Below are 24528 nucleotides of genomic sequence, written 5' to 3'. Positions count from 1 at the left end.
TGGTTTATAAAATGTACTTTTATTTAATGTTACTTTTGCTGTTACAGAGGGCAGAACATTTTTCACAAGGCTCGTTTGGGACTACAATCAATGATTAGCAACACACAACAGTGGTCCAAACTCTCTAAGGAACGATCACTGGACAGACTTTGGACACCTCCTCACATGTGCACAAACCTGCAGGGAAAAGTACTAAAAAAAAACCAAACTTGGAGACTTGGCCACGCTTGGAGCTCCCTTTGGGCTGTGCCACTCCAGTGCCTGAGAAGCTGCTACCCACTGCAGCCTGCCCCTGGGCAAAGTAAGGCCAGCAGCAGCGGCAGGCAGCTGGGCTGGGGAGGGCGACGGAAAGAGCAGCAGCTGGAGGCAGGGGAGGCCCTGCTGGGGGGCACACAACTCACTGGGTGGTTCTCCAAACTGGCCCAAGGCCTCCACATCCCTACTGCCAGAGCACACAGGAGTCAGCTGGGAGCCAGGGGAGGGCAGGAAAGGCTGCAGAGCAAGGGGAGGGATGTGGAGGAGGAGAAGCTAAGGTGGAGCTGCAGTGAGCTACACGTCCATAGCTCACCGGGGTACAAACCACAGCTCACTGGGGCAGAACTGGTCCAGCTGTGGGCTTGCTTTCAAGAGCAGGAGCACTCGAGCCCTCTGCAGAGGTGTCTATGAAATGAAGCTATTAATACTTTTCTACAGCAGTAACTTGCACACCAGGAAGGCCAGGACACAAACAAAAAAAAACCCAACCCAAAAACCAAAACCACAAATCAAGGAATGGAGTTTGTTTTGTTTCTTGTTTTTGTTTTTTTTTTCCCAAAGCTGCAGTGTGAAAAGACTATAAATTGATTTTTCCATACACATGGATGGGTTTGTTTTCCTTTTTCTCTTTGCTATAGGAAATCCCAGTGGAGCTCTAAGGAATGGAGACGTGTAAAAAGGTTTCTGGAGGAAGGGGAGGGAGATGATGCCCCACGTGCAGGCTTAGTTCTCTGCACCCTCTGCAGCATCACATTCTTCTCCTGCGCTGTCTGATGTCCATAGCTGCCAAGAGAAGAGAAGCAGAGTCAGCTCCCACCACTGACCTGGCCCTCCCCAGGGGTCTTTGAGGCCAGGTGGGTTGGAGACCTGAGCAACAAGCCCCCTGCCATGGGCCTGGAGCTAGATGATCTTCAAGGTGCCTTCCAACCCAACTCCCAGGGAGCAGCTTCACAGAATGGTTTGGGTTGGAAGGGACTTTAAGCACCATCTAGCTCCGAGCCCTCTGCTGTGAGCCTGGAGCTAGATGATCTTCAAAGTCCCTTCTACACAACTCCCAGGGAGCAGCTTCACAGAATGGTTTGGGTTGGAAGGGACCTTAAGCACCATCCAGCTCCGAGCCCTCTGCTGTGAGCCTGGAGCTAGATGATCTTCAAAGTCCCTTCCACGCAACTCCCAGGGAGCAGCTTCACAGAATGGGTTGGAAGGGACCTTAAGCACCATCCAGCTCCAAGCCCCTGCCACGGGCAGGGATACCTCCCACCAGCACAGGCTGCTCCAGGCCTCGTTGGGCAGCAGCATCAGTTGGAAGGCTGAGAGCGAGGATGAGCACTGTGGGTGCTGAAGGTGCTGATGAAGGACACTTCCATGGCAGGAGTGTTCACAGCAGCCAGCATTGCTGTCACTGAGGTGCAGTGGCTGCCACAGGGGAGCTGCCCAACTACCAACTCCCAGAGCATCTAGGGGGCCCAGGGGGCACTTCTCTGCCATGATTAATGTTAGGACAGACTCAATCCACTCATTTTTGTGCTCAATGCACTGAAAATTCCTGAGCTGCTCTTGCAAACGACCAACAGGAAAAGGAGCAGAGCAGGGATGCACAGAACAAGAGAAGCCTTGGGCCTGAGTGGGCATGGAGGAGCCTGGGGAGGAACCACTGCCTGAGCACAGGCCCCTCCTCCTGGCCCCCTTCTTTGTGTTATGTTGGCTGCATGCTCCTGCCCCACAGCAAAGCCAGCAGGGAGCTACCCAAGCTGCAGCTGCAGACTGCACAGCACTGAGTGCTGCAAGCTGCACCCTGGGGCAGGGGCAGTGCCCTGGAGCCACACAAGGCTGCAGCAGAGCTCAGGGCAGGCAGGGCACCGGGGGCACAGACAGGGGCACAGGCAGGGCACCGGGGGCACTCACTGTGAGGTTGTCCCTAAGCAGCTGCATGATGAGGGTGCTGTCTTTGTAGGAGTCTTCGTTGAGCGTGTCCAGCTCTGCGATGGCCTCGTCGAACGCCTGCAGCAACAAACAGCCTGAGCACGCTGCTGAGAGGCAGCAGGAAGGGCAGTGCCAGCAGCTCCTGCCCTCTGCTGCTGTCTCACATGGAGGCACAGCCAAGGCCTCACAACAGCCTCCAGCCAGGCTGCGCACACCACTGCTCCCGCCCCTTCATCCCACCAGCAGCAGCAGCAGCAGCAGCAGCAGCAGCAGCGCGGCAGCAAGAGCCCTTGAGGAGGCGCCCCCGTGGTTTGGCAGGGGCCTGCTCCCTGGCAGCCCTGCCCCCAGCAGCAGGCACTCACTGTCTTGGCCAGCGTGCAGGCCAGCTCCGGATTGTTGAGGATCTCGTAGTAGAAGACAGAGAAGTTGAGGGCCAGCCCCAGGCGGATGGGGTGTGTGGGCTGCATCTCCTTCTTGCTGATGTCGAAGGCCTCCTGGTAGGCACCCTGCGAGTTCTCTATTGTCTCTGGGCAAGGGAGGACACAGCAGGGCTCACAGGTGGCACCAGAGTGTGCCAGCCCAACAGCTACCCCAGCCCAGCCCATTGCCAGCACAACTCTGTGCTCAGCCTAACCCATGACTGCCAATCCACCTGGAAGGGCAATCACAGAAGGGTTTGGGGTGGAGCAGCCCTCTAAGATCAAGCCCAGTCCCTGGCCAGTGCCACCATGGCCACCAAACCCCAGAGCCCAACCCCACCTGGCTCCAGCCTCCTCTCAGGCAGCTGCAGAGAGCAATGAGCTCTACACTCAGACTCTTATCCACACCAACCCCCAACAGCTCTCTCAGCTGCTCCTCCCCAGCCCTGTTCTCCAGATTCTTCCCCAGCTTTGATGCCCTTCTCTGGGCCTGCTCCAGTCCTGCAGTGTCCTCCTTACAGTGCAGCTGTCACAGGGACAAAAGACAGGGAGCAAAGGAAGCTGCTCCAGAGCAAAGGTATTCAGGAGATAGAGGCCACCCAGAAGTCAGCAGCCACAGCCAGGGAGGTGACTGCACTGCTTCAGAGGCTTTGGGAGCTGGGGTACAGCCCTTGCAGCTGTGCAGGGACCCTGCCTCACTCCTCACCCAAGGGTCAGAGATTCCCTCAGGGAATGCTTCAGCCTGAAGTGGGTAAGGCTGACGAGCAGCAGGACTCCAGCAAGGAGTGCAAATGCTGCAGAGATCTGTTTGTCCTTCCTTGGAAGTTCTACTTCACCAAATCCAAACAAGATGGAAGACATCAGCACACCCTTCCCAGAAGCCTGGAGTGGTCTGCAGCAGCTCCCCAGAGAGCAAGGAACTGCAGCTCCCACTGCCTGCCTGCTGCACTGAAGGGTGCTCAGACCTGCAGCCTCTGTGAGCACTGCAGATGTCCAGCTGCAGCACCACTGCTGTCACTCAGCTACCTCACACATCCCAGCATGGTGGAAGCAGGAAGGGACCTCTGGAGACCATCCAGCTCCCACAGCTGCTTGCCCAGGAGGGGCTGGAAGCTCTCCAGAGAAGGAGACTGCAGCCTCTCTAGGCAGCCTGCTCCGGGCCTCAGCGCCCTCACACCAAACAAGTTCCTCCTCCTCCTGAGGCCTTGTGCACGCCCAGGGTAAGGCCCTGGCACTTCAGCAGCACTCACGTTTCCTGTCATCACCACAGGCAACTTCAGCAAGGTATCGGAAGTAGTCTCCCTTCATCTTCAGGTAGAAGACCTTGCTCTCGGGGTTGGTGGCATTGGCTATCAAGTACTTGTCCAGCAGCTCCTGCAGCAGGGAGAGAGCACAGGGACAGGTCACGGCAGGGCCACCCAGCACAGCCTCCTCCTGCACTCCAGGGTGCCTGAGATGGGCTGCCCTGAGCAGGGAGGAGCTGCAAAGGCAGTTTGGAGAGATGCAGATTCACTTAGACAAGCCCTGGAAAGGCACAAAGCCAAAGAGCTCACTCAGACACTGCCAGGCAGGCCCAGGAAAAGGCTTCCTGACCCAGCTTCCAGGACTTGCTCTCATTCCAGAAGTGGTCTGGCAAAGGAGTGAGCTGGGGCTGCACAAACCAGCAGCTGCCACTGGCTGGAGAAGGCCTCTGCAGTCACCCAGTCCAACCGTGCCCTGCTGGGGCTAACCCATGGCCCTCAACACCACAGCTCTGCCCCTGGGAAGTGCCTCTAGGGGTGAGCATGCAGCCAGCTCCTTGGGCAGCCTCTGCCACTTTGCCTCCTTGTGGTGCTGGAGCAGGGCCAGAGAAGAGAGACAGGATGGGCAAAGGTTAAAGTTGCTTAGAACCAAGAACCAGTTCCTGCCTGCCAGCAAACAAAGTGAACCCCCAGCTCTAGCTGGCTTTGGTGCGAGCTGTACCTGAGTACCTGCCCACCCTCCACAGACAGCAGAGGTCTGCCCAAGGCTGTGCAGGACCAGCAGCCTCTCCAGCCTGGCAGGCAGCCATCCTGCCAGCCAGAGTGCTCCCAAGAGCTCCTCCTGCTCACAGCTCTCCTGCTTGCACCAGGCCATGCCCAGGCTGCGTCAGGAGGCAAGTCCCTGCCGAAAGGAGGGTGAAGGAGAGCAGGACAGTATCATCCCCTCAGGGAGCACTCCAGAGAGCTCATCAGGAGCACAGCAGCTTCTGGCTCACCTCCTTGACCCCCAGCCCATTGCCAAAGCCCAGCCCTGTTCTCTGGAGCCGACCAGAGATGTGAATTGGCTGCCACAGAGCCGAGGGAACCTCCCAGCCCTCACGGGAGGCAGAGCTCTGCCTTCAGTCCCTCGGATGAAGGTGGTGGGGAAAGCAGCAACAAGCTACCTCCAGGGCTACAGTGAGGCTAGCTCATGGGAGATCCCTTGAAGAAGCAGGGATCCAAGCCCCTGGAGCAGCCAGAGAGTGCTGCAAGAACTCAGGCTTCCAGGGCAAGCCCTTAGCATGTAAGGAGGAAGTGCAGCACTGCACACCCCAGCAGCTGGTTTTAGACAGCAGCCCCTCCCTGTGCATGCCACCAAACCAGTGTGGCTTCATTAACAACCCAGGGCAACAGAGCACTCCAGCTGAAAGCCTCTGCTCGCTGCGGGGCCACGCCAGGTGCTGGCAGTGATTTTCAACCAACTCCTCCTAGGGCACTGCCAGCTGGGTGAAAAAAGGCATTTGTACAGCCCCAAAGTGCTCAGCATGGATGTACACAGCTCCAGACAGCTCCCCCTGAGACTCCCCTGCCAGGGCACTCACAAACGGGCAAGAGCCATGGAATTGCTTTGGAAATTGCTTTTGCCACTGCCAGCCTAGGGAGAGCAGCAGGAGGCTGTTTCCAATCCAGACAACACCAACCTGAGACCCTTCCTCCTAACCTAGAACCGCTCTGCAGGGCTGCAAAAGCACAACCCCAAATCAGCCACTGACTATGGGGCACAGGGACAAGTGGGGAACCCAGCTGAGAGGGATGAGAGAGCTTGAGCAGGGGTATGGAGTGGGCAGCACCTCACTGCTGGTGTGCAAAGGGCAGCAGAAGCTCTGTGCTGTGCTTCCAAACAGGAGGCAAACACAACAGGCGGAGTGGTGGCAGCCCCAGGTGGGCATTGCTGCTCTGCAGGAGGCACCCCCAGAGCAGAGGCACAGCATGGCTTGGGCTGGAGAAGCCCTCTCAGGTCACCCAGCCCAACCATTCTCTGACAGGGCTGGGACTGAGCCATGGTGCTCAGCACCACAGCTCTGCCTCTGGAACACCTCCAAGGATGGGCATTCAGCCACCTCCTAGGGCAGCCTGTGCCAGGCTGTGAGAACACTTTCACTCGACAGGTTTCTTCTCATGTCCAACCTAAACCTTCCCTGGTGCAACCTGAGGCCATTTGCTCTTCTCCTGTCTCTTGCTCCTAGGGAGCAGAGCCCAACCTCCCCTCACTGCAGCCTCCTCTCAGGGAGCTGCAGAGAGCAATGAGCTCTGCCCTCAGCCTCCTCTGCTCCACACCAACCCCCCCCAGCTCCCTCAGCTGCTCCTCCCCAGACCTGCTCTGGACCTGCTCCAGCCCCTCAACGTCCTTGCAGTGAGGCCCCAAACCTGACCCCAGCACTCCACCAGTGGCCTGCCCACTGTTGAGCACAGAGGCACAATCCCTGCCCTGCTCCTGCTGCCCACAGTACTCCTGGTGCTGGTGGCCTTCTTGGCCACCTGGGCACAGCCTGGCTCACCCTCAGCTGGCTGCTGCTGTTACAGTTACTGCCACTTTACAAGCACTTCCCCTTTGCTGGCTGTGTCCCTCTGTAAGGCAGCCCCAGCCACAGGAGCCCAACACCACCCCAAGCCGTTCAGAGCCTCGGAGAGGACCCTGCAGTGGCCTTGTGTAAGCCATCTGGATGTGACACAACCCTGCCCAGGATGGTGAGAGCTGGCACCTGCCACAGCCATGTTCAGAAAGATGCCAGCTGTGGGGCACTGCAGCAGGTATGGGCCTAAAACAGCTTGGATCCCTCCTGCAAAGGCTCAACCCAACTCTGCAGGTATCACAACTGAAGCAGCAAAGCAGTCAGCAGCCCCTGCTGCTTGCCAGACCCCAGAGAGTTGAGCCAGCAGCGTGGGCTATGCTCACTGCTGCCTTGGCACTCCTCAGCTGGGCACCTGTGCTGCCCAGCAGCACCTCCCACTGCCACTGCGTCTTGAGGAGCTCCTGATCATCTGGAGGGACTGCTGAGAGGAGCTTGTAGTGACAGGAGGAGGGGGGGTGGGTTGAAGCTTGAAGAGGGCAGACTGAGACTTGGCAGTGAGGGTAGTGAGATACTGGCACAGGCTGCCAGGGAGGTCGTGGTTCACAGAATCACAGAATGTGAACCACGACCTCCCTGGAGGTGTTCAGGGCTAGGCTGGATGAGCCACCTGTGCTGGTGGAGGTGTCCCTGCCCATGGCAAGGGGTGGCAGTGGTGGTCTCTGAGGTCTCTTCCAGCCCGGAGCACTCTGAAGGAAGCTAACCCTCAGCACAGGGCAGGGATCTCCTCCTCCATGCTCTGCAGCCCCACTGTGGGGTTTTTAACTGCCCTAACTGCAGCAAGCTCTCACTGAGGAGCCCCCCAGGTCAGAGGAGAGCAGAGAGACTCCAGCCAAGCTGAGCATTCCGCTCTGCAGCCCTCCCCTCTCCATCACCAATGCTCTGCTCCGCTAGGGGAGCTTCACCTCTGGGCAGCAGCAGCTCTTCTGCAGGGCCTCTTGGCCTTCCTCCTGCAGGCAGGGCAGGGCAGGCTGGCTGCACAGGCAGCTGGCACTCTGGGGCCAGTCCTAGCCAGCACATCTCCAGCCTTCCTCCATCTGTTCCCTGCTAGGAACCCCATTTTCAAGAGGGGTTCACAGAATCAGGGCTGTTTTAGGCTGAGAGGGACCTGTTAAGCTCACCTAGTCCATGCCCTGCAGCCAGCAGGGACATCCCTGACCAGAGCAGGTTGCTCACAACCCCAGACAACCTCAGCTGCAGTGGTGCCAGGGATGGGGCACTGCTCACCTCTCTGGGCACTCTGGGCCAGGCTCCCCCCACCCTCACTCAGTGTCAAACATTTCTCCCTTCTCTCCACTCTGAATCTCCCCCTTTGGGTTCACACCACTCGATCTGTCCTGCCACCACAGGCCCTGCTCCACAGGCTGTCCCCAGCTTTCTGCTTGGCCCTGAAGCACTGAGAGGCCACCAGAAGGTGTTCCTGGTGTTCCCTTCTCCAGCTTCACCCCCCACCCCTCCAGCCTGGCCCCACGGCAGAGATGCTCCAGTTCTCTGTTTTTGTGGCCTCCTCTGGAGCTGTTCTCATGCTGAGGGCTCCAGAGCTGGATGCAGCACTCCAGGGCAGCTGGAGCAGAGTGGCAGAATCTGCTCCCTTGGCCACACTGCTGCTGCTGCTGAGCTGAGGCAGTAGGAGGACTGCAGGCAGCTGAGCAGGGGGGCAGAACCCAGGCAGTCTCAGCCCCTGTGATGACAACCTGGCCTAGAGACAGACACTGCCAGGGGGTGTTGCTGTGCTGAAGCCACAGGTGGCACCAGTGCAGTGCCCTGCAGCAGGCATGGGCACTACTGTTTGGTCAGTCATGGATCAGAGCACAGCTGCCCCTGCAAGCTCACCACACCAACAGCTGAGCAGCCAGCAAAAACCCAACCCACATCGGACCTGCCCCAGGTGCTGCCATGCCAAGCCTCAGCACGCCCTGAGCTCCTGCCCTGCCCTGCAGTGGGTGACTCTGAGAAGGAGCAATATGGACACAGAATGCAAAACCCTGTCCTCAAACCAGACCCTTCACGTCCTGGTGGCGTCAGAGCAGGCTTCCAGTGTCAATCTGAGATTGATCTGCTGCCTCCTCAACACTGGGGCACTCTCAGGTGGCACACTGCCCCCCCTGCAGTGTGCCAGGGCTTCCCATCTCCAGTTCTCTCTGCCTGCACGTTGTGCTCACACTCCTGCCACCCTGCCAGCACCCTGCTCATAGCTGCTGCCCTCCTGCCCCCTGCAGAAGGCAGCCACATTTCCTCACCTACTCAAGAAATGGAACAGCCCCACAGCTGCCATTGCAGCCGAGGCAGCAGCCTGGCACCAACCCACTTCTGCCCCTCTTAAGCTGAGCTTTGTATTTCACTTTCCCTCCCACTGGCAGACATTCAGTCCGATGCCACCAGAAAGCTGCACTTCCACTGCCCTTTGGGCTGCCTCTCCAGCCCCGCTCCTGCCCTCTTCCCCCTGTCTGTCCTTCCCCAGGCTCTTTTCCTCCTGCCCCAGCAGAGGCAGGGCTGGAGCTGTGGCTGCACTGCAGAGCACAGAGCCAGGGGCATGCAGCTTGGCTCACTGCTGTGTGGAGACCAAGCCCCAAAGGCACAGTCCAGCAAGTGCCTGAGAGAGGCATGGGAGCTGCTGCAGACACAGCTCCTGCTGTAGCACCCAGCCACAGCCTCTCCTCCACGCCACACACATCAGCCAGTCCCACCCCACGCATGTGATCTACTGCCCAGCCTCCACAGGATCACGGAACTGTTTAGCTGGAAGAGCCCTCTGAGATCATCCAGTCCGACCCAACACCCCCCACGGCCACCAAACCACGGCTCACAGAGCCCTGAACACCGCCAGGGCAATCTGAGAAGGCTGACACCAAACAGAGCCCCCAAGCTCAACGCAGTGCACTGAGCACCTTCTGCACAGCTGAGGTGGGTGGCAGGTTCAGGTGACAGAAGGATGCCACCACTGCCTGGCTTGTGCTGCTCTCTCCCTACACACTCAGCTGCCAGGACCTCTGGCAGCAGAGATGAATTCAGACCCAGCTTGGGCATTGACCTGACCCTTGGGCTGCCTGCAGCTCCTGTGCATTCAGGCTGCTGTGGGGGCCTCGAACCAGCTCGAGGCAGTCACAGCAGAGTGAGGCTCATTTCCAGAGGGAAGGAATGTGGGGAGATCTCCTGGCTCTCTGCAGCTCCCAGAAAAAGAGGCTGGAGCCAGGGCAGGATTTGGCTCTGCTCCCAAGGAACAAGTGACAGGAGAGGAAATTGCCTCAGGTTGCCCCAGGGGAGGTTCAGGTTGGACAGGAGAAGGAACTTTTTGGCTGGAAGGGTTCTCCAAGCCTGGTACAGGCTGCCCAGGGAGGTGGCTGAATGCCGATCCCTGGAGGTGTTTCAGAGGCAGAGCTGTGGTGCTGAGGGCCATGGCTCTGCCCCAGCCTGGGCAGAGCTAGAGAGTGGTTGGGCTGGAGGACCTGAGAGGACTTCTCCAGCCAGCACAGCCCTGTGGCTCTGCACACACCCCAGCAGCTCAGGGGACAGATGCAGCCACTCTCCACGCTCAGCCCTTCAGGAACCAGCCCAGCTCCAGACATCTGATCTTCAGCAGCTTAAGGTCAGAGCAAGCTGAAGATAACCTGTGCCTAGGTACCAACAGAAGCCCTCAGCATGCGAAACTGAAGCCACTCCAGATACTCCCAGCGTCACTGCCACTCAGATGTCAACAGCTCAGCAGGTCTGGGTTCCCTCAGCAGCACCCAGTGTGCCACTGCTTTGCCAGGCCTGCTCTGCATTCCCATCTGCATCTCTCACCAGCTCAGCACACCACAGCCTTGCTTCTGCTCCACCAGAAGCCAGCAGCAGCAGGGATGCTCTGCAACAGTTTGCCCCAAGAGAATAAGCCAAACCAAAGCAGCCTGACCTCGGCAGCAGCTGCTGAGGAGCTCTCTGTGCCACAGTGCTGGTCAGAGCTGGCAGCAGAGGAGGTGCTGCCATGCCCAATGCCAGGGAGCTCTGGCAGCTCTGGGTGTTCCTTCCCCCGAGCCCACAGGGTATGCAGGCCCTGGTTAAGTGCTTCTGGCTGCTTTGATTTTCTCTTGTTGGCTGGTTAAGGACTGGAACTGCCAAATGGGTGGCAGCAAGTGGCAGTGATGTCTGAAGTGGTGCTTGCCTGGCACAACACGACTGGCTCAGAGCCAAATGGCCACATGCAAGTGAGGAAGCTGATCTGCAACAAACCTTCTGAGAGAAGGCTCCTCAAGAGCACTGCACAGGCACAGGCTGCATGGCAGCAGCACCTGGCTGAGTAGCCCAATTGCTACCTTGGCCATGGGCTCAATGTCACAGCCTTACCCAGTAGAGGAGCAGCTCACCTCCAGTGGGCACACCATGTCAGGTGGGTGACACTGCCAACTCAGACAGGCCTGCAGTGGCAAAATACTTGGGAGTCAGGGAATGGGTTGGGCTGGAAAAGGCCTCTGAGGTCACCCAGTCCCACACCAACCCAGCACCACCATGGCCACCAAACCATGGCCCCAGGTGCCATGGCCACATGGCTCTGGAACACCTCCAGGCATGGGGACTGCACCACTTCCAGGGCAGCCTGTGCCAGTCCCTGACCACTCCTGAACCAAAGACATTTTTCTTCCTCTCCAACCTAACCCTCCCCTGGCACCACTCCAGGCCATCTCTTTCGATTACCTAAGCCTAGGGAGCAGAGCCCAACCCTCCCTCACTGCAGCCTCCTCTCAGAGAGCTACAGAGAGCAATGAGCTCTGCCCTCAGCCTCCTCTGCTCCACACGAAACCTCCCCAGCTGCTCCTCCCCAGCCCTGCTCTCCAGACCCTGCCCCACCTTTGGTGCCCTTCTCTGGCCCCACTCCAGCCCCTCCGTGTTCTGGCAGTGAGGGATCCAAGCCTGACCCCAGCACTCAAGCTGCGGCCTCAGCAGTGCTGAGCACAGGGGCACAATCCCTGCCCTGCTCCTGCTGCCCACTCCACTGCTGAACCAGGCCAGGCTGCTGGTGCCCTCCTTGCACACTGCTGGCTCACATCCAGGAAAGCCATCAGGTTTTTCTGCAGGTGCCTCCAGCTCCAAGATGAGAAGCAGCCCCCTGGGGCAGCAGGCAGGGCACTGGCTGCCAACCTGCCTGCAGAGCTCAAAGCACTACATCCCTGCATGGGAACCTGCAAACGCCTCCCCTCCTGCCCAGGCTTTGGCAGCACAGAGGAGCAGTGTGGGCTCAGGCCTTCCAGGGAGGCTTCCATTCCCCACGGGACGCAGCTGCCTGCTCCAGTCCCCTACCCAAGTGCTGCTGACACTTGTCCTCTGCCAGGCCTGGTGCCCAACGCAGGGTGCCCAGCCCAACTTGCTGCCATGTGCCAGCACTCAGATGGTGTTGGCCTCACAGCAAAGGGAGAGTCCCCTGCTGTGGCAGGAAAATCACTGCCCCAAGTGCCCTTCAGCACCAGTGAGTTTGTGTCACTCTGCAGTGGGGCCCTAGCAGCAGCTGCTCCTGGGAGCACATGGAACAGCTCTCATGCAGCCCTCTGCAGCCCCTCATGTCCTCTGCAACAGTGGCCTGGAGATGACCTGACAAAGCAGACAGGGACACAGAGGGTGACCTAACTCATCTTTTCCACTTGGCTCTCTTTAACCACACTGCTTTAAGAACTGGCAGGCAGTACTTAGGGTTGGCCCTGAAGGAAGGATCTGGAATCCCACTTAGAGGCTGAGCTGCAGCAGGCCTGCCCACGCCACTCCCAGCTGGGGCTGAGTCTCATTTCATCTCCAGCTGACACTGCTCCCGAAAACAGCACCTCGGAGCCACGCACAGCAGCTCTGAGCGCCCCCTGCACGGCAGCGCCAGGTGGGGGCAGCAGAGGTGGGGGACAAAGCAAGGTGTCCTTGCTATAGATTTTCATCAGACAAACCCAACAATCCAGGGCAAGTCAAACAATCCCTCGAGGGTTTAGAGAAGAGCCCTAAGTTTTCCAGCTCCCCCTTGCCAAATGTGAAAGTGAGCCTTAAAATAACCCAAACCTTTCCCCTCTTCACCAGCTGGGAACTGGTTTCTGCACTGACACAGCACAGCCAAAGCTCCCAGCACTTTCATCTCCAATTTATTCTACCACTCTTCCATGACTGCATTTTCCACATCTCCAATTCCTCAGAAGACTCTGAGTGGTATTTTCCTCTCAAGCACCCTGCTGACATCTAGTCCTGCCTGTCAGAATTCTGACTACCTAAAAGCTTCTTCCAGCAGCCTCCATTTCTGATCTTCCACAACAGGGCAGAATCAACCCAAAACAGTCTCATTTTGCATCTAAAAACACTTCGATGCTCTGCAGCTGCAGAAGCCCTAAGGTACCTCTGGATGACTGAGACACTGCCAGGGGTCCTCACTGCAAGGACACTGAGGGCTGGAGCAAGTCCAGAGAAGGGCACCAAAGGTGGGACAGAGTCTGGAGAGCAGGGCTGGGGAGAAGCAGCTGAGGGAGCTGGGGGGGGAGGTTGGCGTGGAGCAGAGAAGGCTGAGGGCAGAGCTCATTGCTTTCTGCAGCTCCCTGAGAGGAGGCTGCAGTGAGGGGGGGTTTGGGCTCTTTGCCCAGGTGATGAGTTACAGGATGAGGGGAAGTGGCCAGGGGAGATTGGGGTTGGCACAGGCTGCCCAGGGCAGCACTGAGTCCCCATCCCTGCAGGTGTTTCAAGGGCTGAGGAGCTCGGGGCCATGCCTTGATGGCTACGGGCAGGAGCTGTGAGGTTCTGGCCGGACACCCTGTTCCTAAGGCCTTTCCCAGCAGCCCATTCTCTACCAACACCCCAAGAGAGGGGCAGCTTGCAGGAGCTCTCTAGAGTGCAGCTAACTGCTTTTTCAAGCCAGCCTTTCATGGCAGGGGCCTACAAGTTTTACTTGCTCCACTTCTGGTCTGCTTGGGGCCCTAGCTCAGAGCCTGGTGGCCACTGGAAGCCAGAAGGGTGACCGAGGAGATGCTTCTCTTGGCCCATCACCCAACCTCCTCCTGAGGGAACCCAATGTGTCTTAGGAGGGAGCCACTGAGTGCCCAGAGAGGCACCCTCAGGCCACGCCGTGGAGCCTTTCAGTCACCAGAACCAGAAACCAACCTTGCAGGTGACCTTGAACAACCTCTTCAGGCAAGGGAGGCTTTGCTGCTGACACTCTGAACCTGCTCCCATTCCAAACCATTTCTGCTACAAGGAGGCTGCGAAGTGTATCCCACTCCAGAGCTTCCTGGGAGGGTGGCAGGCAGGCAGGGAACGTGAGGCTGTCAGTCTGAGCAGAGCCTGTGTCATGCACCTCAGACAGGAGCTACCAGAGCAAGGGGAAGCTTTGTCTGCAGAGCCCAGCACGGATTCTGCAGCCAGCCCCTGCAGCAGATGCCTCTGGTCAATAAAAGGACAGAGCAAAGTCTGCTGGAGCAAGGAACAAACCTTTAGCCAGGCTGGGAACTGGCAAATCAAGCCCTTGATTGCTTTCATTAATTAAAACAAAGGCAGGAGCAGTATCACAGCCAACTCAGGACCTTTCAGCTCCCAGGGCTTTGCATCTGGCACAGCCACAGGACTTGGCACCAACCATGGTTTCATTGCCTCCTGTTGCCATGGGCTGGGGGTGAATCAGAGTGCTCCAGCTGTGTGCCCAGCTGTGTGCAAAGCTGTGTGCCCAGCTGCACACTCAGCACAGGCCTCCTACAGAGAACTGCAGCTCTCTGTGCTCCTTCCTTCAGCGTTCACCAGCAGACAGGCCACCGAGCTCCAGCACCTTGCTGCTGCCAGCAGGCCTCACGCAGCTGCTGCTCAGCCTGGCCTCAAGATGGAGGTGCCCATGCAAGTCAGATCAGTGATCCAGACCCACTCCAGCAGCTTCCAGGCAAGGCAGTGACACTGCACACCCAGTCCGCACCCCAAGGTCTGCATTGTCAGTACCTCTCACACAACACCTGGCAGCCATCGACCCTCTACCCTTCAGCAGTTTGCCTGGGGGTTCCAGAAGGTCAGGAGGCAGCAGGCAGTGACTGCACACAATGGAGGCCTCAGATACCATCAGAATTGCTTTGACCGTTTTCAGCTGGGCTTTGAGCTTTCAGCCCCCTCAGGAGCCTCAGTGCACATGAGGAGATGACCTCCAGAGGCCTCTTCCAGCTCAGTGCATTCTGTGGTTCTAGGCTCTGCTTCTGCAAGTGTCAGCACTTTGAGGAATGAATCCAGCTTCCCTCACAACAAAGTGCAGCCCTCCAGTGGCAGATTCTCAAGAAGGACAAAAGCTAACAGAAGAAAAAAAGTACAAACATGAGTAAGCTGAGTCCAGACAACGAACTGAAACGTCAGACTTGAGCACACTGAGATAGGAAAGGCTCAGGCACGAAGTTCCAGCATCCCAGCTCTGCTGTCCCAGCAGCAAGAGGAGGACACAGAGCTGCTGGGGTGAGCCCAGGAGGCCACAAAGATGATGCCAGGGTTGGAGCAGCTCTGCTGTGAGCACAGGCTGAGGGAGCTGGGGGAGTGCAACCTGCAGAGGAGAAGGCTCCAGGGGCACCTCAGAGCTGCCTGCCAGTGCCTGAAGGCATCCTGCAGGAAGGCTGCAGAGGGACCTGTGCTGAGGGGGTCTGAGCCAGGCCAAGGGGGAACAGTTTGGAGCTGAGGCAGAGCAGGGTTGGACTGGAGATGAGGAAGTAGTTCTTCAGTACCAGGGTGGGGAGAGTCTGGCCCAGGCTGCCCAGAGAGGCTGTGGCTGCCTCCTGCCTGAGGTGTCCAAGGCCAGGCTTGATGAGGCCTTGAGCAGCTGAGTCCAGCTGAGCAGTGTCCCTGGCATGGTGGGGTTGGTTGGGCAGGTGAGTTCTGAGGTCCCTTCCAGCCTGAGCCATTCTAGCAGTCTGTGATTCTGTGCGCTCACAGCCACCTGCCCAAGGGCTGCTGTGAGACAGAAGTAGGCAGTGCTGTCAGGCAGCTCCTCAGGAGCCAGCAGGCAGCAAGGCAGTCTGACCCAAGGCAGTCCCTGAGCACTGCCCCAACCACTGCTGGGACAGCTAACCCCAGTGCCAAGGCAGCAGCACCCCCAGGGATTGGTGTGCTCAGCCTCCCACAGCCCATTACATGCTCCCAGGGGCAGAAGACACCTGCCCCCCTGCTCACATGCCAGTCACAGCCCTGCACCACCTGCTGCCACACAAGCTGCCCATTCCCCCAGACCACTACAGCAGAGCAAAAGACTGCCCAAGACAAGAACTCTGCTGAACTGCTCACAGCAGCAGCAAGCTGTCAAACCTCAGCATCTGCAATGAGAAGTCAGAGACTGCTTTGTGCTGCAGGCCAAAGGTAACAGCAGGGGAGAGAAAAAACCCCAAGAGGGCTGTGCTGAAAGCTGCTTCCTTATCTACCTGCAGATTTCAGCTGACATGAGGGACCTGCTTGCTGCTGCAAGGAAATCCTCACTTGGTTCCCAGTGCCTGTGCTGCATCCACGGTTACCTTCCAGCATGGGTGTTTGGGGCTAGGTTACCACAGCTACAACTAACCACTTTTTGGTTCTGTTGGGCCCAAATGGAGGAAAATCAGAAGGGGGCAGAGATTTTTATTGTCACCCTGCTTTTTATTAGCAGTTATTGTTTCTTCTTTATGCAGAGCAGTAGTAACAACATTGCAGCCTTGGACGTAAAGGAAGGAGGAAAGGAAGGAAAGGGGAGCAGGCAGGAGCGACACTCGTACTTGCTCTCAACAATGAACTCGAGGAAGATCAAACGTTTAGGAGCACCCTCTCAAGCTGAAGACAGTCAAGGGTGGAAGCAGAGACACCTTACAGCTCCAGATTGACTGCAGGCAGGGCTGCAAGGGAGAGGAGAGGATCAGCAGCACAAGGGATGCTGCTGGGTCATTGTGAGAGGTTCAGGAAGCCCTGCGCAGTTCTTCAATGCCAGCCTGATACAGGGCAACATCAAAGTGCTGAAGAACAGCTGTCTGAAAGCAGCTCAATGCTGTGCCACAGCTCAAACACACACCAAAACTAACCTAAGTTCCAGCTGGAGGCAAGAGCAGCAAGGAACCAGCAGCACAGAGCTGTCTCCAAGCCCTGATGAGCTTAGCCATGGCACCTTCAGCAGGTTTGAAACTGTGGGCAAGTTGCTCTCAGCTCTCATTGCTCTGGCTCCCTGAAGAGCTCCTTCAGCATCAGGACCCAGAGCACCACCAGACACGTGGGAAAAGCCTGGAGGAGCAGGTGGAGACTCAGCTGCTTCCAAAGGCTGCTGCCCTTCCTTCTCAGCAGCTCTCTGAGGAGCAGATGATTATTGCTGCCCCCTAGGAAGGCTGGAGCAGATGATTCCTCGGGGTCCCTTCCAACCTGGCAGTCTGAGAGCCTGTGATTAACTCAAGTTAAGCAGCTTCAGGAGGAGTCTGGGGTATGACTCATAAAGAATGATTCAACAGCAGCTCTGCATTGCCAAGGAATTAGTCAACCAATACAAGGACTTCAAGAAGGCCTCCCAGTGTACCTTGCAAATAAAATATTTGTTTGATCAAGTCATTTCTTCCTTACAGAACCACTCTCAACTGAAAGACAGCTTAGAGGAGCAGTTACAAAAGGTTCAGGTCACATTTACTCCTACTGGCAAGGCAGGCAGTTAAAGAAATGTCTCCAAGGCTTGGCATGAGATGGAGCAGCTTCCTGGGACCACTGCTGGTGGCTGACAACCATGAAATCATTTCATACAGTCCTGGAATGGCCCTGGTTGGAAGGGACCTCAGAGCTCAGATGCCCCAACCTCCCCACCATGCCCAGGGACACCCCTCAGCTAGACTCAGCTGCTCAAGGCCTCAGCCAGCCTGGCCTTGGACACCTCAGGCAGGAGGCAGCCACAGCCTCCCTGAGCAGCCTGTGCCAGACTCTCCCCACCCTCACACTCAACAACTCCTTCCTCAGCTCTAGTCTAACCCTGCTCTGCCTCAGCTCCAAACCATTCCCCCTTGGCCTGGCTCAGACCCCTCAGCATAAGTCCCTTTGCAGCCTTCCTGCAGGATGCCTTCAGGCACTGGCAGGCAGCTCTGAGATGCCCCTGGAGCTTTTTTCCCAATTTCTGTACCTCTGTGCCAATCTCAGCATCACTGTGGAAGTTTGCATTCTAGTGGTGACTAAGCAGAAGTTCTTTTTCAGAGCACACCTGAACAATGCCTTCCCCAGGTACCTGGAGCATTCTTCACAGGTTGAAACAGAAAGCCAGGATGGAAAGGCCCCCAAGGCTCCTCTGCCCCAACCTTTCCAGGTGCTGGTGGAGTTGACAGGAGCTGGCCCAGCACCCTGAGCAGATTTAGGGAGCTGCCTGCTCAGTCTGCGGCATCTGGTACTGGTGGCAGGAGATGTGTACAGGAAGGCTTCTCCCCAGAAGCGACAATTCATGTGGAGGAGCTGGACCAGAACTAAAGCAGGAAAAAGAGGCCTTTTGCAAAAGCTGTTGGAAAGGTGCCTAAGAGCAGCCCCACTCCACCCAGCACAGCCACCTCTGCTCACTCCAAGCAACCTTTCCACGCTCCCTGCCAGCAGTAGCTTCACTTGAGCTGCCTTCCCAGGAGTCCAAAAGCATCTCTGAGGTTCAGCTGAAGAAATCTAACAGATCTCTCTGATCTACAAGCAGCTCCTGCTGTAGTAGTGAAGGAGAAATGACTCTTCAAAGGAGGAGCCAAACCCACTCTGTGGCTCAGCTCTGCGAAGCAGCTCTTTGTGTATTGTGAGTTCCAAGCTCTGGGATGCTGACTCATGGATCAGAGGAGTGGTAGATGGAGGAGGAAAGGGAGAGGAGAACAGAACTGCACGGGGCTCTCTGAGAAGGGAACAAAAACCACCAGGCTGGCAGTGGGAAGCTGCCATCTCCTGCCCATGAAGGCCCCTGTGCCAGCAGAGCAGCACAGGAAGCACACAGCTGTGGGGTGAGCTCTTCACTGCTTTCTGCTACCTTCCAGCTGAGGTGGAGAGGCCAAGCCGAGAACAGAGGAAGCCTTGAGTGCAGGAGGCTGTTCAGCCAGCACAGGCAGAGCTGTGAGCACAGCCACCTCAGCCCCTGCTGCCCACCACTGCTGGGGCTGGAGCCCTGCAGCAGAGGGAAGTGGGCACACCCTCTGCAGGCAGGAGCTGCTTGGCAAGATGGCAGTCAGGAGATCTGATGCCACAGCCTTCTCTTAAGAGCTCGTTTAGGTAGAAGGGCAGAAGATGAAGAAGTCTGAAAAGTGAGCCTTATGCTGGGGTCCCAAGAGGTTAGCTCTGAAGTGGAGCACTGAGGAGGGGCCACCAAGAGGAGTGACACCAGCAGGATTAGCGAAACTCTTGCCACAGGAAATGGGGATCAGTGCCTCACAGCAGCCACACCCCTGTCACCAAGGGGAAGGTGACAGCCTAACTGCGCTGCAGAAACAACCTCTCTGCAGGCCATGGTCCCCAGGCAGCCTGCTCGAGTTGGAGGAGTGCCCACGCACTGCAGAGGGGTGGGACCAGATGACCTTGGAGGGTCCCTTCCAACCTGATGCCATCTGTGAAATGTGTTAACGAATTAACTCATCTGACTCATTAAGCTCATGAATTCCCAAATTCTTTTCCATCAAAGTGAGCTCATTTGGACTGATTTAGCCAAACAAACCTTACCCAAGGCCCAACCAGCCTGGCAGCATGGCAGGATGCGCCAAGGCATCTTCAGCACGACCCAAAGCAGTAGCCCCATGGACATGAGCCACAAGACTTAACAAAATTCAGTCACTCCCAAACCAGGCAGCTTTCAGTTCAGGTCTCCCAAACCAGTCTAGGGGAGTTACCTCAAAATTGATTCCTTCCAGAATTGCTGCTCCCTGTTTGGTGTTAGCAGTATCAGACACCAGAGAACCCAACCACATCAAACGGTACCTAAGCGGAGCAACAAAGCATTGGAGCTCCTCTGCCAAACAGCTGCACAGCTGCCTGCAGCCACAGCTGCCTGCTCACATCCACAGTCAGGGCATGGTTTGGGCTGGAAAAGGCCTCTGAAATCAGACAGTCCCACACCAGCCCAGCACCACCATGGCCACCAAAAGATGGCCCCAAGTGCCATGGCCATACGGCTCTGGAACACCTCCAGGCATAGGGACTCCATCACCTCCTTGGGCAGCCTGTGCCAGTCCCTGATCACTCTTATACCAAAGACATTTTTCCTCCTCACCAACCTAACCCTCCCCTGGCACCATTCCAGGCCATAAGACGAGGCTCAGCAGCCTGCATGCTGCTGCCATGTGTCTCTTCAGCTCCCACCACAGTGCAGCTCTGCTGTCCATAACAACTAGAGCCTGCTTCTGGGGCTCTGCTCCATGCTGGAGTGCCCTGGCAGTCTGCACCCCTCAGTTTGACATTATTACACAATCACTGCAAATGCTTCTTAAAGGGTTCCCCTTGAGAGGTCAGCTGGAGTAGGACCAAGGCAACCCTAACAGGTCTTTATTTCCCATCCTTACTTCAGAAAGTAGTATTTTATATTGAAACAAAATCACCAAAGCATCTCTACAGGAGCCCTTGGGAATATTTTTCTGTCTGAGAAGAAAATGAACTGCACACTCAGTTCCTTTACATACTCTTAACTGGTTATAAGCTCTGAATAAAGGGGGTGGGTGGGTGTCTCACTCCAGCTTATCTTATGAAGAGAGAAACTCAGTGACCACAGCACAGGCAGGCAGGAGGCTGAATTCCCTGCAGCAATTCCTTAGTGCAACACCACAGATGAATCTCTCCACCCAAACCCAACCTCCCAACCCACTGCATCTGGAGTACCCCAAATACCTCTGCGGATGTGGGGCACAGAGCAGAGTGCAGATGATCCTTCTCTCACTAACCTCAGCAGCAGCTGCAGCACTTCCTGCACTCACTTCCCCTGGCCCAGCACAACCATAGAAGTGTTTAGGTTGGAAGAGACCTTCACGATCATGGAGGCCAGCTCCAGGCACCCTCGGGGGGGCAGCCCAGCCACTCTCAGGTGGAGTCCAGCCACTCTCAGAGGGAGCCCAGCTCCAGCCAGCCTCGGGGGAGCACCACACTCTGCATCCTATTGCCCAGCCAAGGTCCCAGTGTTATTCTATATCACCTCCCTGAGGGTGTTCAGTGCCCAGAGCCTAGCCGACAGGTGTCCCTGCCCAGGGCAGAGCCGTTGGTCCCTCCCAGCCCGGCCCAGGGCAGCACTGGCCAGCACAGCAGCCCACAGCAAAGCCTCAACTCTCCTCAGGCCAAGCAAAGCCCAGTCCCCACTCACCAGCACGGTGGTGCAGATGGACCTGAGCTCCGACTCCACCTTCTCCCGGTAGTCCTTGATGAGCTGCATCTTCTTGTCGCTGGTGTCGGTCTTCTGCTCGATGCTGGAGATGACTCTCCAGGCGGAGCGCCGCCCGCCCACCACGTTCTTGTACGCCACCGACAGCAGGTTGCGCTCCTCGTTGGACAGCTCCGCGCCCTGCTCCGTCACCACCTTCATGCAGGTGGCCATGTCGTCGTAGCGCTCCGCCTGCTCGGCCAGCTTGGCCTTCTGGATCAGCTCCGTCTTATCCATGGCGGCTGGCAGGGGCAGGAGCTGGGCACCTCACGCTACGGGCACGGGAGCGCTCCTCCGAACCTGGCACCGAGAGAGCAGGGTCAGCGCCGTGCCAGCGCACACCCAGCACCATCTCCTCAAGGCACCATGGTGCCAGCACAGACCCAGCACCACCTTCAGTCACCACGATGCCAGCACAGACCCAGCACCATTTCCTCGAGGCACCATGGTGCCATCAGAGACCCAGCACCACCTTCAGTCACCATGGTGCCAGCACAGACCCAGCACCACCTGCAGTCACCATGGTGCCAGCACAGACCCAGCACCACCTGCAGTCACCATGGTGCCAGCACAGACCCAGCACCACCTGCAGTCACCATGGCACCAGCACAGACCCAGCATCACCTCCAGTCACCATGGCACCAGCACAGACCCAACTCCATCTCCAGAGACAATGTCTCCAGCATAGACCCAGCACGATCTTCTCAAGTCATCATGATGCCAGCACAGACCCAGCACCATATCCTCAAGAAACCATGGTGCCAGCACACACACAGCACCACCTCCAGTCACGATGCTCCAGCACAGACCCAACTCCATCTCCAGTCACCATGGCACCAGCACAGACCCAACTCCATCTCCAGAGACAATGACTCTAGCATAGACCCAGCACGATCTCCTCAAGTCATCATGATGCCAGCACACACACAGCACCATCTCCAGTCACCATGACACCAGCACAGACCCAACTCCATCTCCAGTCACCATGGCACCAGCACAGACCAACCTCCATCTCTAGTCACCATGGCACCAGCACAGACCCAGCACCATCTTCCATCACCATAGCACCAGCACAGACCCAGCACCATCTTCCATCACCACAGCACCAGCACAGACCCAGCACCATCTTCCATCACCACAGCACCAGCACAGACCCAGCACCATCTTCCATCACCACAGCACCAGCACAGACCCAGCACCATCTTCCATCACCACAGCACCAGCACAGACCCAGCACCATCTTCCATCATCACAGCACCAGCACAGACCCAGCACCATCTTCCATCATCACAGCACCAGCACAGACTCAGCACCACCTCCAGTCACCATCATGCCAGCACAGACCCAACAACCATCTTCAGTCACCGTGATGCCAGCACAAACCAAACACCACCTCCAGTCACCATGGCACCAGCACAAACCCAACTCCACCTCCAGTCACCATGGCACCAACACAGACCCAACTCCACCTCCAGTCACCATGGCACCAGCACAGACCCAACTCCATCTCTGGTCACCATGGCACCAGCACCAGCTGCTGCTCAACTCCACCTTTCCCTGCTGCGTGGAGGCCACCACACCTCCAGGGTCACAGTGAATCTTCCCTCTGCTTGCCCATCTCCAGGTGCTTCTCAGGGGACACGGCCTGCAGTGACCTTCCCTTCTACCAAGGGCTAAGAGCTGAGGCGTTCATCCCAAGGCCCATCCCTAGGGAAACCACGGCCCAGAGACCCAAGTGGAGCCGGCAGGCTGAGGGCTGGCCAAGAGGCAGCAGCCTGAAGCCCAAGCACTTGATAGAGCCTTTTCCATCCGAGCAGCCTGTCTGCCCTCACCCTGCTATTCTGCCTTGCATGCACACACTAACGCCACGTCCAGCAGGGCCCCGAGGGATGCCACAAAGCCTGGGCAGGCCTCGCCCAAACCCTTGCGGCGAGCACACGCCCTGCAGGTGCGGTCCGGGGAACGGCGGCGGCCTAAGCTCAGGCAAGCGGGGACCGAAACAGTAAAGCCATGAAAGGGGCGAGGCGACCTCGTCCCGTGGGGGCACGAAAAGGGTTAAGACGCAGCGGGCCGCCCGGGGCCCGCCTCCCTCGGCACCCGCGCTCGGCGGGGACAGCGAGGCCGGAGGAGCGAGCTCGCAGCGGCCCGGCCGGGGCGACCTGGATGCCAGGCCGGGGCCGGTTCGGCGCGGCGGGGCCCTGGCCTTTCCGCGGTGGCTGCGCCGGCAGCAGCCGCAGCCCCCACCTTGGGCCGCCGGCCCCCACTGCGGCGGCACGGCAGTGGGTGGGCTCTCGGCGAGGGCGGGGGCCAGGGGCGGCCGCATCCCCAAGGACGGCGGGGGGCAGGGGAGCGGCGGTAGCCGGAGCGGCGGCCGGCGCTGCCCCTCGGCAGGCAGCAGGGCGGAAGGAGGAAGCGGGCGGCCCCGCCGGGTGCGAAATGGCGGCGCCAGCTGGCTGCGCCTCCAGCTCCCCGGGGCCGCCGAGCGCTCCACGCCGCGCTCACAAAATGGAGGACGCCGCGGCGGCAGCGGCGGTAGCAGGCAGGCAGCGGCAGAGCGCGGTCCGCGGGCGCCGCCGGGACGCGGCACTGCGCTCACCTGAGTCCGCTGCGCTAGGCCGGGCCGCGGGCGGCACCCGATCGGCTGCCTCGCTCGGGGCTGTGGCGGAGAGAAAGAGCCGCTCCCGTCTCCGGCCAGAGCCAGCGCTGAAGGGCGTTGGCACAGCCCAGCCTACCCGCGGCGCGGCCCGCGCCCACGCCGCCAATCGCAGCCCGGCCTGCCAGCCGGGCCCCGCCCCCCCGCCCCCCGGCGGCCAATGGGAGCGGAGCGCGCCGCCGCGGGGGCGAGCGCAGGCAGGGCGCAAGCTGGGTTGGCTCGTGGGCTGCGGCTGGGGCCACGGGGTTTCCGCCAATGAGATCCAGGGTGGCGTGACGTCACTGTCGCCATGGTGATGCTGCTACAACCCCCCCGTCCCGTCCCGCTCCGCTCCCGGCCCTCCCCCGCCAGGCCGCGGCCCGGCCCGGCCCGGCTCTGCGAGCGGCCGCGCCCAGGAGGCGGCGGCTGCGGGGGTTGAGGCGAGTCAGCCTCACTGCGAACCCCGCCGGCCTTTGGCCCCCCGAAAGGGCTCTTCCTGTGGCCGCGGCCCCAGCGCGCCTCAGCGGGCGGCCGGGCGGGCAGCAGCTCCCGCAGCAGCGTGGAGCCCAGCCCGGCCCGGCGACCCCGGAGCTGGCTGGGACGGAGCGGGCCCGCAGCAGGGGAGGGAGGAGCGGATATGGCTGGCGGCTGCCGCCGGGCGCTTGCCGGGAGGAGCGGCGGTGCCGGGACAAAGCCCGGCTGTTCGCGGCCTGCTCGCTCCCGGCCGTGCCCCGAGGCCTGCGCGGAGCTTCTGTTCTGGACGCAGCTTTCCCCCCATTGGCAGGGCCTCAAAAGCCGTTTTCAGACGCGGGAGAGGCAGCGTGGTGCCGGGAGGGGGTCCCTGGGGACCTCCCATTCCCGAGGCCCCGCACAGGGCCTGGCCGCGTTTGGCTCTCAGCAGATTCACCTCGTTTTGCCTTCGTTTTCAGGAGGTCAGGTCTGTGCCGAGCACAAGCTGGAGGTTTAGTTCCGTGCTACAACAGGCCAATAATAAGTGAGCCGTCCGTGGCCGAGCGAACACGGAGCATTTGCTGCTCTCTCTGCAGCCCGAAGGTGGGGGCAGGACTCACCTGCACTGCTGCTCCCCACGCCGCAGAGGAGGTGGTGAGGCCAGAGTGGGTTGTGCTGTCTCTGGATCCAAAGCCTCTGCTTT

General features: G+C 58.7%; 1 protein-coding gene across 1 annotated transcript; it reads right to left on the bottom strand.

Moving 5' to 3' along the window:
- Positions 1–23467, bottom strand: YWHAQ (tyrosine 3-monooxygenase/tryptophan 5-monooxygenase activation protein theta). The gene is made up of 6 exons (XM_064146334.1): positions 23340–23467; positions 20687–21043; positions 3848–3971; positions 2541–2704; positions 2161–2256; positions 1–1038 (listed from the first exon to the last, which is right to left on the bottom strand). The coding sequence occupies exons 2-6, from the start codon at positions 20978–20980 to the stop codon at positions 979–981; spliced, it is 738 nt and encodes a 245-aa protein (XP_064002404.1). The 5' UTR covers positions 20981–21043; positions 23340–23467; the 3' UTR covers positions 1–978.
- Between the last annotated feature and the right edge of the window lie 1061 nt (positions 23468–24528).

This window comes from Pogoniulus pusillus, chromosome 7, assembly GCF_015220805.1.
Source record: "Pogoniulus pusillus isolate bPogPus1 chromosome 7, bPogPus1.pri, whole genome shotgun sequence".
In the NCBI taxonomy this organism is placed as follows: Eukaryota; Metazoa; Chordata; class Aves; order Piciformes; family Lybiidae; genus Pogoniulus; species Pogoniulus pusillus.
The sequence above is the reverse complement of the archived record's forward strand: the minus strand, read 5'-3'. Positions and strand labels throughout refer to the sequence as shown.

Bases quoted from the DNA above. Each gene is read 5' to 3' on its own strand.
- YWHAQ (XM_064146334.1), bottom strand. From the start codon at position 20,980: ATGGATAAGACGGAGCTGATCCAGAAGGCCAAGCTGGCCGAGCAGGCG. The intron at 2,705-3,847 runs GTGAGTGCTGCT...TCCCTTGCCCAG, and splicing joins CTGTGGTGATGACAGGAAAC to AGACAATAGAGAACTCGCAG. The intron at 1,039-2,160 runs GTGAGTGCCCCC...TTCTCTTGGCAG, and splicing joins TGCTTAGGGACAACCTCACA to CTATGGACATCAGACAGCGC.